The sequence below is a fragment of the Anomaloglossus baeobatrachus genome, chromosome 6, assembly GCF_048569485.1.
Source record: "Anomaloglossus baeobatrachus isolate aAnoBae1 chromosome 6, aAnoBae1.hap1, whole genome shotgun sequence".
Lineage (NCBI taxonomy): Eukaryota > Metazoa > Chordata > Amphibia > Anura > Aromobatidae > Anomaloglossus > Anomaloglossus baeobatrachus.
The window spans coordinates 374813748-374827778 of NC_134358.1; the positions used below are offsets into that span (position 1 = coordinate 374813748).

The window sequence follows — 14031 nt, forward strand, 5'->3', positions numbered from 1 at the left end:
TCATAGCTGAGTATCAAAATTGCTGGGGGGGGACTGCAGGCCATTTTTAAAAATAAATTATTTTCATTTTTTAAAAAGTTGCATAGGGTCCCTCTTATTTTTATACACAGCCAAGACAAGCACACGTCTGGGGGCGGCAGCCTGTAGCCATATGCTTTATCTTTGCTGGATATATGGGGGGACCCTACCCCAATTATTTTTATTTTTAAACTATTGAAGTACACACAGTGTGTGCGATTGCAATCAGTCAGACACGCTGTCACACAGGTTTGGGGCCAGTTCTGACTGTAACCAATCACAGACCCGGGGACTGCCTGTGGGAGTGAGAAAAAGTGCATATGCATGAGGTTAATAAGCAGCCCAAGTACTAATGTTGCAATCGTGTGGAGACTCAGTAAGTATAACGTGCCTCCTCTAATCCCCCTAGCCCTTTATACCATCATTTTAAAGCGCATGATTTGGGTCCCCATAGACTTATATGGGGATTGGTGTTTGCCCAGACCTCCAGACTTAATTCCGGGCCCGAACTTTTTTTTTTTTTTTTTTAAATCTGCTTGGACTAGCTGATTCAGGATATCTGCGGGTTCGCTCATTACTACGTAGTAACTTGATTTGTTTTGTTTTACCAACACATTTATAAGGAACGTTTTGCCTAAGATTTGATTTAGTTTCACTTTCTGCCAATATGTAGAACATTCAGCTGTGGTAAGTAACTGGTTTAAGAGGTTGTCTTATGAAAAGGTGGTGCTCAAACAAGGGACTTTTTTGACTGCGTGAAAAAGCACAAAGGCTGTCCTAGTGAGAAAAGAGCTTCAGGGTTTCAATGAAAACTGATAAAGGCTTTTTTTTTATATGAGTGAGCATATAACATGTTGGAATCTTATCTTTGTATTTTTTTCTTTTAGTTATCAACTCAAAGAGAAGTTGTAGCTCGAGTAATTCAACGGATCTGTGACAAAAACAAGAAGAATGTTCTCGCATTTGGATATGGTCTAGTGGCTGAAAAGAGTTCATTACGGGTTAAGCTTGCACCAAATATTTGCAATTATTTTCCAAATCCAACAACAGCAACTATTAGCACCAGTTTTCTCTGGGAAACCCTTCTGAGTAGGGTGGGAGATGATGTCATGATGCATTTATTAGAAAACTGCTCACTTTTTATGAAGGTACCACCCAGTTGTTGCTATCAGATGTGTGGTGAGCCTATATATAATTTGACTAAAGAGGAAATTCTTCCCTCACCTTGGCTGAAACAAGATCATTGTATCTATAAAGGCAATATTTTATCTCGCTACATTCGGACATGTTCTTTCTCGTCTAAAACAGGCTCATTGAAGATGACCGCACAAAGGAAAAGACTGGAGAGACAAAGAAATGTTATATTGAAAGCATCCACTGAACTTATGGAGCAGACTGGAGAAGCACAATCTAGTACTGCACCAGTAACACATGAAAGTAAGGATGGAAAGTTTACTACTCAAACCAGGCAGATAAAAAGACCTTCTCCTAATGCCATAGGTGATCTCCCATTCAAAAGACGTAAGATAGAACCGAAATACACTTCTGATAGTGTGACCACAGAACCACCTGTAAAATCAAGTGATCACTCAGTGTGGCAGTGTACCGAGCATGGAGAACCCAATATTCCATCCACTTTCCAGAAAGAGACTCTGGATAGAACTACTAAAAATGCTAAATTAAGTCAGTTTGTTGAGCCTCTGACTAAAGCTGTGTCCTACAATGCTTCATCTAGGTCTTCAGACAGAATTTCACCCTCTAAGATTTTTGTTGACTTTGGTAAAATGTTATGCACAAATCCAAATTCTAAGGAAGGGTTTTCTGAATGTTTCCTACTAAATATGTTAGAAAGTAACTCCCATGGCAGTTTAAGCCTTATTGAAAGAATATTTCTGAATAGTAATTTGTTTGAGAAAGACATTGACTTACAGGTTTCTTCAGATGGTAAAAGGAAGAAAAAAGTGTGCAAGCGTTACAAGCAGTTGATGCCCTTCTTCCAAGAATTTCTAGAAAACCACAAAGCATGCAGATACATGTCACTGGTAAAGAAACATTGTCCTGTTAAGCTTACTGGGAATCGCAAACTGTTAGGTTTCCAGTGTGACGATGGCAAATCCGTTAACACCATTCTACACTCGCCGAACAACACACAAATTGTAACAAACCAAAGTAATGTACATGTGGAGCAACAGGACATGGATGACCCTTACACCTTACTTAAGCAGCATAACAGTGCCTGGCAAGTCTATTCATTTGTCAGAGAATGTCTCCATATAGTGGTGCCTGAACGTTTCTGGGGCTCTAGTCACAACAAGTGTCGCTTCTTCAGAAATGTAAAATTGTTGATTAATTCTATGAAGTGTGAAAAAATTTCTTTATCAAATTTGATGTGCAAGATAAGAGTGGAAGACTGTTCTTGGCTGCGTCTCAATAAACGTAAGTCATCCAGAGTTATATTTGGTTAAATTTTATGGATTACTAAAAGTGGTCATATGTATTAGGTTGTACATTGTTTGATCAATGCAATCAAAGGGACACATTTTCAAGTCACCTTGTGAGAGTAGTAAGCATTGTGAGAAAAAAAAGTTACAACACAAATCCAAGTTTTAATAATAATGGTTCATTAATAGGGATGAGCAGACCCGTGAATGTTTGGGTTCAGCCAGACTTTAGTTAAAAATTTGGTTTGGGACGTGGACTAGACCCTGAACCCCATATAGGTCAATGGGGACCCGAACTGTGGTGCTGTAAAATGGTCATAATCAAAAATAGCAGTTGCATTCAAGGAAAGGGAAGGGGAAAAAACAAAGATGTATATGGTGAACAGTGAAATGTGAATATGCATTACTGCAAAGAAAACATGAAAAAAATTTGGGAAAATATATTTTGCAAATAAAATTGGCCAAATTTACTTGAATCCCCAGTTACCACGCCAGTGGTTACCAGTATAATTCTAGTAACTCAAGTCAATTTTATTTGCAAAATAACTTATTTTCCCCAAAATGTTTTTCATGTTTTCTTTGCAGTAATGCATTTTCACATTCCAATGTTCACCATATACATCTCTTTGTTTTTTCCCATTCCCTCTACTTGAGTGCAACTGCTATTGTTGATATAATGTATATTATGTTCAGTTTGCACCAGTTCAGACTATAACATTAGGTAGCGCCGGCAATTCTTCTATTTTGTAAAATGGTAATAGTTAGGTCTAGGGGGCTGCAAAATGGGAGTAATAGCAGGACTATTGCTCTGCAAACAAATGTGTCAATCAAGAAATAACGTCTGGAACACCATTCTGAGTCTGAACTGGGTGCAAAAACCTAAAAAATCTACACTATATGGAGAGAAGGTATGCACACCAGTCACTATATAAGTAGTCTTTCGTTTGTGAACCCGGACCCACCCACACCTATTGCCAGTCCACATTATACGCATATATAGCCTGGGTCTCAGCTTTTTAACTGCATGAGAGGACACACACTAGCTAGGGACCCCAACATAGAGAAATACTTTGGCGTAGTGTTGGGGCTCTGTTGCATTGATCAATTCAGTAGCTAAATTTCTCTTTATTCATATGTTCATGGCAGTAATGCAGATTCCATTTTTCATATTTTCATTCTTACATATAGCTATTGGATTTTTATGTATTCACACAGCAGTTTCTGCTATTACATGTATTCCCCTTACATAGTCACTGGTGTGCATAACTTCTCTCCATATACTGCAAACAAATGTGGGCAGGGAATAAATAAAAATGCTGTGGGGTCACCCCTATTTTTTGATAAACAGCACAGGTAAAGCAAACAGCTGGGGGCTGCAGGTCTCGGTTGTGTTCTTTACCTTGGCTGGTTATCAAAAATAGAGGGGACCCCACCCCGTTTTTTTAAATTCTTTGAATAATTAAAACGGTGTGGTCCCCCCCCTAATTTTAATAAATATCCAAGGTAAAGCTGACATAGATTATAGATTAAAGGGGGCTTTACACGCTGCGACATCGCTAATGCAAACTCGTTGGGGTCACGGAATTGGTGACGCACATCCGGTCGCATTAGCGATGCCGTTGCGTGTGACACCTATGAGCGATTTTGTATCGTCGCAAAAACGTGCAAAATCGCTCATTGGTGACATGGGGGTCCATTCTCAAAAATCGTTACTGCAGCAGTAACGAAGTTGTTCCTCGTTCCTGCGGCAGCACACATCGCTCCGTGTGACGCCGCAGGAACGAGGAACCTCTCCTTACCTGCCTACCGGCCGCTATGCGGAAGGAAGGAGGTGGGCGGGATGTTACGTCCCGCTCATCTCTGCCCCTCCGCTTCTATTGGGCGGTTCGACGGTCACAGCGACGTCGCCGGGCAGGTAAGTAGTGTGACGAGTCTGGGCGATGTTGTGCGGCACGGGCAGAGATTTGCCCGTGTCGCACAACAGATGGGGGCAGGTACCCACGCTAGCGATATCGGTACCGATATCGCAGCGTGTAAAGCGGCCTTAACGCCCCGCATCACGAAATAGGTGCTCTGGAGAAAGATGCAGTAATCTTAAGGAGGAACTCTGGCACACTAACCGAAAAAATAAAGAAAAAGAAAAAAAGAGGAAACAATGTCCTTGCAGTCAAAAAAAGAAAAATGTATTGGTATACAGGTTGAAAATTGCAGTTAATCTGACATATTGTGACGTTTCAGCCTATTTTGGCTTTCATCAGACAGGGCTATCTTTATCGGATCTAATACAGCTACGGTGAATAGTCCCCCTGGAGGGGCAGTCAGATGCCTCTCAACCAACAGGTACTGGTTGGGATAGAGCCAGAACAAAGATTGTTAGGAAAGATGTGCTTATTGATATGAGGGGCTGCAGTAAAGAACTGGTCTAAATAGATAGCTGACGGATGCCGTCATATGGTTTAAGATCTGTGGATTAGACTGGATATAGATGCCCGGTTCCTATAAAGACTACAGATGCCTAAAAAGGACAGCAGCCTGCAACTCAAGCAAGCTAAAGTGAATAGAAGGTATATCATGCGTGAACTTCAGTAATGGCGACCTCCCGCTTATATTGAGGAAATGGCAGCCTGCTATTTAGAATATGAGGCATATGGAGAAATAACCCCAAAGGGGCAGAAGCAGGGTCAGAGGCCAGACGTGTTAATCGCGTGTGTGTCCCGCTGTGCAGTCTGCTGTTTAGTCTGGGAAGGGCCAAAAACCGTTGGCCCATCCAGTCTGATATTACCAGTCTGAGATATGAGAATACAACCGCTGCGCAAATGAACTTTTCTGCTGTGGTCAAAATTGAATAAATTAGATAAAAAATGACCCACAAATAAAGAAACAAACACCTTGAGGTATATCCAAGATTAGATAATAAACAACCCAAAGGGCACTCACTGTGACCATGTGTGACCGGGAATGTAGATTAGGAAACCTCCATGATTAGGCTGTTTGCGATCAGTCACTTGCAGGAAAGTGATTCCGAAGTTCAATGTGAGCAGACTCCTGTTACGGAGTCCTCAGAAAAAAAGTGAGTGCTTACACTTGCGCCAACCTCGGAGGAGGACCTCGGTGCAGGGTACTGTGCGAATCTATCCCAACGCAGTAGGGCGGATCCCCCCACTGGTAATATCAGACTGGACGGGCCAATGGATTTTGGCCCTTCCCAGACTAAATAGCAGCCCGCAGCCTCCCCATCCAGTATATGTGCCAATTCTGGTACTTTGCCCAACTCTTCATGATTGACCTGATGCGGTAGCAATTGGGGTATTACCTGTCATGTCAGCTGTGAATTGTCAGCTGACATTAAGCCCAGTGGTTAGTAATGGAGAAGAGTCTATCAGATGCCCCCAGATATATTACCGTATTTTCCAGCGTATTAGACGACTTTTTAACCCCTGAAAATCTTCTCAAAAGTCGGGTGTCGTCTTATACTCCGGATGTCATCTTATACAGCGTATAGTTAGGTAATTTATAAGCCCTCCCTGTCTCCAAGACTCTGCCTCTCGGATCTCGTAGTGAGGTTCCCACAAAAAAATATTCTCTTCTGTCCTCCGTTCCTGCGGAGTCCTCATGCTTCTTGCAGACCGCAGGCACTTAGACCTCTCGGTGATCTACGACGATGGCGCAAAGCATTCACCTGCAGTAAAGCGCTGACAGCAGCGACGGCCCTGTGTATTGGACGCGATCATGGAGGGGTCTATTTGCCTGCGGTCCACAAGAAGCACCCCTTAATGATCACGTCCTCGTCCTGAGCACGGAGCTGCCGCTGCTGTCATCGCTTTACAGCAGTTGAATGCTTTGCAGCAGCACCACCGCTGTAAAGCATTCAACTGCAGTAAAGCCATGATGGCAGCCTGCAGCAGTTGCAAAATCGTTATATTTTCTATAATTATGCCTGTCTCCTCCTTTTAAGATATACTTCTTGAAGAAGTGTTTTCTATTTTAATATATTATTTTAAAACTTTCAAAAAAAAAAACATCGCTTTTATTTCAATGAATGGTATTGTCACTTCTATTTTTTTCAATCAGTACTCTGAATGTGGTACTGTTGTGTTGGTTTGAAGTGTGTACTATCTTTATTACTGTTAGGACTTTTTGTAGTATATTTGGATTGCAAAAATAATAAAAAATAAATGTGTCATGAACATCTTAAGATGCTACAAAGCGATTTCTTATGATTCTCTCTTCAGTTATTGTTCAAAAATTCATTGTTCTAGAATAAAATTAAAATTCTGTTTTTCTTGTTTTGCTGTTATAACGCACTTTTCCTATAATTGTAGATAATCACTTTGTTCCTGCATCTGAACACTTACTGCGAGAGAAAATCCTCTCTAAATTCTTGTTTTGGCTTCTGGATACCTATGTTATACAGTTATTGAAAGCATTTTATTATGTCACAGAAACCAGCTTTCAGAAAAATAGACTCTTCTTTTACAGAAAGAGCATCTGGGGGCCACTTCAGAAGATTGGCGTACGGTAAGAGCGTGGAATGTTTTCAATGTAAAGCCTATTTTGGACATTTTATGACATTTGAAAAATGTGTTTCACACAACAACGAGGGTAAAAGCCAATATTGGTATGGATTTCCTATCTTTTGTGATACATTTTTCATGCTCTTTTAGGCCAAGTGCACATGTTTAGTATATGGGGAGATTTTTACCTTCATATTTGTAAGTGGAACAATCAGAGAAAAAGTATATAGAGACTCGTGCACTACTTCTGTATTTATCACCCTCTCCTGGTTTTGGCTACAAATACTGAGGGAAAAACTCGCCAAATACCCAACGTGTGCACCTGGCCTCAATATCCTTACTACATGACATCAAGGTAATTGTCTTGCTTTCTTGAAAGTTCCTTTCTGTTACCAAGTTTCCTGAAGGTTTCCAAAGCAGTTAATGGTTGGTTAGGACTATTGCAATGGTCTGAAGACATAATGTAAGGTTTGAGGGTATGTTTGCTTGTCATATCAATCTTGTTACTTCTGCAAGTATTTTGCAAAATAATTGCTGTGGATCTAAAAGTTGCAGAAAAAAAAAATGTTTGCTTGTACGGTACTATACAAAGTATGACATTTTCACTTTTACATCTTCTAAGCATAGAAAATCAAGGGCTCAATAATATTAATACAAAAAAATATTACTGTATTATAAAATACATGAAAAATAAAAGGTAACAAATATAAAGTTTAGTGAAGATTCAAACGTAAGGAGTAAAACATGTAATCATTGGAAAAAACCCATGCTAAATTGCAAGTCATGATAGGCAAGAACTAAGTATGAAGTCAAGTGATATCATTCAGAGATATAATACATATTCACAGTATCAGTAAATCCCAATGTAAGATGTCCACACTGCAGATCACATCAAATACATGAATAGACTAAAGTGAAACCACCGGTGGGCGCAGGCTACGATCATCCACTGGGCTGGGTTATCTTGGGATCTGGAGTACTGCTGGCTGACTTTGGGTGGCATGTGTCTTCCAGCTGAAGTTGCCAGCGTTCAGCTACAGCCAATGGGAAGACATCACACCCTTCTTATTCCCCCTCCTGTCACATGACCACTGCCAGAGATAGTTCTGATTTTCCTGGCTCCTGTTACGTCCTATTCTGTTTGGTTATTCCTGTGTGCACTGCTGACTTCTGAGTGTTTTCTGACTACCCTCCTGCCTACTGTTTTTGTACCTCGCTGCCCGATCCGGATTTGACCTCTGCTACGTTTGCTGACTACGTCATTGCTTGCCGATTCTGTCCCTGTTCGGCAATTCCTGTATGGACCCTGCCTGACTACTACTCTCATCGGACTGCAGCCTTCCACAGGTAGTGATCACCAGGGCTCTGTGTAATTCCACATCCCTGTATAGGGGTTAAAGGGTTTCAGGGTTCTGGGGGTCCTGCTTGGTGATTGGCTCTAGCCTCCCCATTACAGCCCATCTGAGTCTGTGGATCCAGGCAGACGTTACATTATCTCTGGCCCATCTAACAAGGAGAGAAAAAAAAAAATGTCACCACCAAAATGTCTCTGCACTGTGATCCTGAACTTCATTCTCCCTTGTCCTTTTGCAAACACCAGAAGGGGAGCGGAGACTTCAGACGTGATAGGTCCCGCTCAGTCCTAATGTGAGCTAGCAGTACACTAGATTTTCATGGAAAATTTCAGCAACTACTCCCCCTGGTGATTAAAAGTGGAAAAAATAAAAACTTTTTAATTTATTTTTTTATATTTTCTAACAATAAAACATGTTAATACCTTTTTTAAAAATGTAAACGTTAATACTTTACATTTCTTCAATTGTTATTTCTCTATCACTTTCATTGGGGGACACAGGACCATGGGTGTATGCTGCTGTGACTAGGAGGCTGACACTAAGTAGACATAAAAAAAGTTAGCTCCTCCCTAGCAGTGTACACCCTGAGCTGGAGGCGGACCTATGCCAGTTTTTTGCTTAGTGTCGTAGGAGGCTGAAGTGGGCCCATATCTCTGGGGGCCAACCTCAGCCTAGGCTATTCCCTTTTTTCCGTTTTTTTCGTGCTATACGACGCCGCTCAGCCTTCTCATCTCTTCTAGGTTTTTTGTCTCTTCTGCAGGGTTAAAGTCCCTGCATCAGAGAGAACCCTTGCCTTCTCCTCCCCCACGGGGTACCGTCCCCAGGGTTGTCTGAGGGCTCGAGACGCCAGGCCCTATCCCCCTCCTGCCCCATGGTACCACCCCAGGGGCTGCTTGGGGACTGACATGGTTAATTTTTTAAGGGCACACACTCCCCGTCGACCCCTATGGTACCGTCCCAAGGGGTGCTTCTGGTGGAGGCGACGAGGGATCTCTGCTAACCAGGACCCGATGTCAATCGCAGGCTGTAGCGCAGGAGCGCTCACAGCACCAGGCCTCCACCAGCGTTCTTCCTTTTACCCTGGGCCCAGGCAGTGGATTTCATCAGGCAGCACAGGAGCGCTCTGCAGCATTCCCCAAGCTCCCCAGCGTTTCCCCCTGGTGTCTCCCAGGGGCAGACTGGACTCACCGGCAGCCGCAGCATCAGAGGATGGGGCCGTGGATCAGAGCGACGCCGCCAGTACGCAGGTAGGATCTTCTCCAGCAGCGCTGCGCTCCCGGCGGCCGCTCACTAATTTAGCTCCCGGCTTCGGGCCTACCTCGGGCCGGTGCGCTCCGCCCCCCTGTTTGCGCGTGCGCGCGCGCTTTTCCGGCCACGCCCCCCTCGACTTCTGCCCGGAGACAGCCAGCTCAGTGCTGCAGCACGCCCCCATTCCTCCCAGCGTCCCCTACGATGCAGGATCCAGGGAGAGGATCACAGCTGCAGCGCAGGAGCGCTCAGCAACACCAGGCCTCCCCAGCGTTCACAGGGGATCGTGGTTACACAGCGCAGGTGCGCTCAGCAGTTCGGCAACTCTCCAGCAGGCAGGATGGGACCGAGGATCACAGCGACGCCGGCAGAACGCAGGTAAGACTTCTCTGTGCTCAGCGCTGCGCTCCCGGCAGGCCGCCCACTAATCTAGTCCCCTGCTTCGGCCTACCTCAGACCATCAGGCCTCCGCCTCCCCGTGTTGCGCGCGCGCGCGTTTTTTCCCAAGCATGACCCCTGCAGGTCCTGCTCGGTCCCAAGCCGGCCAGCCCCCCTACTGCAAAAAAAAATAAAAAAATTAAGGGCTGTTTTCTTCTTCAGCAATGCTGCCCCCGCAGGTTATGAGACCTATGCGGACCTGGGTGGGACACAGGACCTGGGTGAGTGCTGTTCCTGCTTAGGAACAGACGATATCTCTTTAACCTTTTTCTCCTGTCTCCCCCCTAGCGTCACTAGTGGTTTTTTTCTAAGCACCTTATAGCTTTTTATGCATGCACAGCCTGCTAGGTAAAATCCTCCCAATCCAGGCTACGCCCCCCGCTCGGCTTGCGGCCCATGTCACCGCCAGCACCCGAGCTCCGCTGCGCTCCCTTATCCGGAGGGGTAAACCCTCTATCCCAGTTTGTGGACTCTCTCTCAAGGGCGTTCCTCGGCCCCGAGACCGGCCGACCCTTTTTTCAGGAGAAGAGTCGGATGCAGCCTCGATGCTGATTCCAGATCAGAGGGCTGATGTCAGAGGTAGGGTGGATAGTCCGGCCAAAGCGGTAAGTCATACGGTAGAGCTCCAGATGGACTCTGTGGCTACCCACTGCTTGCATGTCTCCTTAAAACAGGTTAAGTGGGCACACAGGCAATTCGGTGACCATCTAGTCGTTGCTGAAAGTCTGTACAAGCACAGACGACAACCGGTCAAGATATTCAACAAGGGTAAGTCGTTTGATTTTCTTTTTCCCCAGCTCGCCTATGGTCGCCCCGCTGTTTTTTTCCGGCGGTCATCTTCCAGTACTATCTCTCCCGCACGGAGCATCGCTCCGAGACGCCACAGATCAAAACACCGGGGGAGTTGCCCGTTCAGTTTTTCTTCAGACGGCAGATACGGTACTCCTACTGCCCTCGCCGCCATCTAGCTGGCAGCATCCATGATGTCCGGGTCCGATAACCTCCACAACGGTTTTTCGCGCGGGATCGAGCAATCCGGAGTTCACAGCCTGGCACACAGTTTGCTCTAGCGGGTGAGTACATACTCATCGCATCTCTGTCAGCAGCTTACTGCCCAGTGAAGGCGGCTAGCAGCATGGGGACCATCTGTCGGGCGATCTGGCTCAGAGCCTAGTATGTGGACGCGGCTTCTAGGATATCACTTACAGCCCTCCCCTGTACAAGAGTTTGTTTGTTTGGGGACTGGCTGGATCAGGTTATCGACGAGATCACGGGAGCTTCGGTTCCACATGCACAAGAAAACCAGGTCCCCGCAGAGGAACAGGTAGATTCCGTACCTCAATGCATGCCTTTTCTGGCGTTTCTCAGCCACGCCAGACATCGATGACGACGTCCGGATCACAGTGCTACCCCGCAAGATGACTCTTTGTCGTTGCGCGCGGGCGCAGACCAGGTGGAGGGGGGGGGCGCCTGTCTCATCTCAATCACATCTGGCGGACTTGGATCACGGACGCCTGGGTCGGAGAGATGCTGGACTCAGGGTACATAATAGAGTTTTTCAGCAGGTCTATCGTCGGACATACAGGTCGCACCTAATTTGCCAACAGCACTGATGTTCCTGCGTCTCGCAATAGCAGACGATCATTTTTGGTGATTCCGTATCTGGCCGCCTTGTTGATCAGGGGTTCTTCTTTTTGACGACTGTCTCCTAAGTGTTCAGGTCACCATCGATATCCTGTTCCGACTCGGCTAGCTCATCAATCGGAAGAAGCCCTCTCTGACCCCGGCCAGCAGGATTACCTGTCTAGGCATGGAGTTCGATACCATCCAAGGACGCATGTCCCTCCAAAGAGACCTCCAGATTCTCCGTCATTCCAAGCCGGAGAGTCCTCAGTCGGATGGTGGCGGCAATAGAGGTGGTTCCGTTTGCCGCTTCCACCTTCGTCTCCTTCAGCTGACTTGGCCGAACAGATGGGCAATTCTCTATTCACCTTGAATCGCAGGATCCAATTGACTCCGGGAACCCGCCGCTTGCTTTTATGGTGGACCAGCGGCCCTCATCGGTCCAGTGGAATGTCTTTCATACCAGTACACTGGCAGGCAGTCACCACCGAGACCAGTCTTCTGACTGGAGAGCGGTGTTCCGAAACACACGGCTCACGGTCGGTGGTCCTCCCAGGAGAGCCGTCTGCCTATCAATTTTTTTTTTTAGGGATCAGAGTTTTTTCTTCGAGCCCTACAGATTTTTTTTCAGCCCTTCATACAAGAATCGCCATCCAAAATCCAGTCTGTCATCACCTGGGCGGAACAAGGAGCGTCATGGCGATGACATAGGTGAAGAAGATCCTCACCACTGCAGATTTTGTCCGCAATCATTTTCCCCGCCGTGGAGAATTGGACAGCAGACTATATCAGCAAGGTCTGGCGGCAGGCGAATGATCCCTCAACAGAGAGGCTTTCGAATGGATCTGCCTCAGATGAGATATTCCGAATGTGGACCTGCTGGCTTCTCGATTCCACAATCAAGTCACAAGAGTCCTCAAGAAACTCAGAGCAGAGGGCATCCCAGTGACTCTCATTGCCATGGATTGACCCAGGCAAGCGTTGTTCGCAGAACTCACGCAGCTCATCAGGCACTCCATGGTGGCTTCCAGATCGTCTGAACCTCCTGTCGCAAAGTCCTCTTTGCCATCAATATTCAGGGGTTCTCAATTTGACTGCATGGCTGTGGAACCATGGCTACTAGCCCAGGCAGGCTTTACCCCACAGGTGTTACAGACCATGGTCAGAACTCAGAAGCCTCCGTCTTCAAACATCTACTACCGCACCGGAAAGGCCTCCTTTCAAGAGTGTGAGGTCAACGTCAACTCATCTACACTGGATCTGTCACTCCCAGTGTTACTGACCTTCCTACACTCAGGCTTACAGGCGGGTCTCTCGCCAGCAACCTTCAAAGGGCAGGTGTCAGCTCTATCTCTCTTTTCCAGTGAAATCTTGCATCTCGGCCGCAAGTCAGGACGTTCATCCAAGGAGTCGTCCATCTGGCACCGCTAGATCGTTCCCCGCTAGAACCATGGGACCTCCAGCTGGCTCTAGGGTCTCGTCAATTAGCTCCGTTCCGTCCTCAATCTCACGCCTATCCGGGAAGGTGGCTTGGTTGAGGACAGTCCCTTCAATCGGAGGAAGGTCTGCTCTGTCAGCCCTCTCATGCGGGTCATTTTTTTCTTGTTTTTTTCACCAAGACGAGATTGTTCGGCACCCGTCTAAGGTTTTTTCCTACCGGAAGTAGTATCTGAATGAGGTGATTGTGCTTCCATCCTTCGGTCCAGCCTCCATTCGATCCTTGGAGAGGTCACGGCTTACACCGGATCTAGTGCGAGCTCGGAGGAGTTACGTTTCGAGATCCGCGCCCTTCTGCATCTTGGACGGCCTATTAGTCCTGTCTACTGGACCCAGGAGGGGCATGCTGGCGTCCAAGGCTATCTACGGCGAATTGGATCAGGCCGGCCATTTCAGAGGCCTACAGGATTAGAGTCAGGTTTTCTCCGAGGGGTGTAAAAACCTTTCCACTTGTGCAATTGGGGCGTCTAGGACAATCAGACGCCAGGCATCAGCCAAGCAAGTCTACAGAGCCGCCACGTAGTCAAGCTTTTCTTACCTTTTCCAGGGTTTCCAGAATACAGAAAGGGGCTGTCGCACACCTATGATAGGCCGGTTTACTTTTGCACCGAGCATTCTTACAGAGTTTTGGATATGTTTTGAATCTGTATGATTACTCCTGTACCCACCCAGGGACTACTTTTGGACGTCCCATGGTCCTGTGTCCCCCAATGAAAGCGATAGAGAAAGAAGGATTTTTGTGTACTCACCGTAAAATCTCTTTCTCTGAGTCTTCATTGGGGGACACAGCACCCACCCTGTTTGGATACTGGGTTGCTCTTAGTTGCCGGATGTTGCTGGTTCTTTATGGAAACACGTTCTTCTGTACCCGGCTTATTTATGTTATATATATATAAA

General features: G+C 46.1%; 1 protein-coding gene across 2 annotated transcripts in view; it reads left to right on the plus strand.

The window, feature by feature from the left end:
- The window catches only part of TERT (telomerase reverse transcriptase), a 121079-nt gene that overhangs the window by 22239 nt on the left and 84809 nt on the right, over positions 1-14031 (plus strand). For both annotated transcript variants that reach the window (XM_075315027.1, XM_075315028.1), the window contains exons 2-3: positions 906-2454; positions 6782-6977. In XM_075315027.1, coding sequence (XP_075171142.1) covers positions 906-2454; positions 6782-6977 — 1745 coding nt within the window. The remainder of the gene's footprint in view (positions 1-905; positions 2455-6781; positions 6978-14031) is intronic.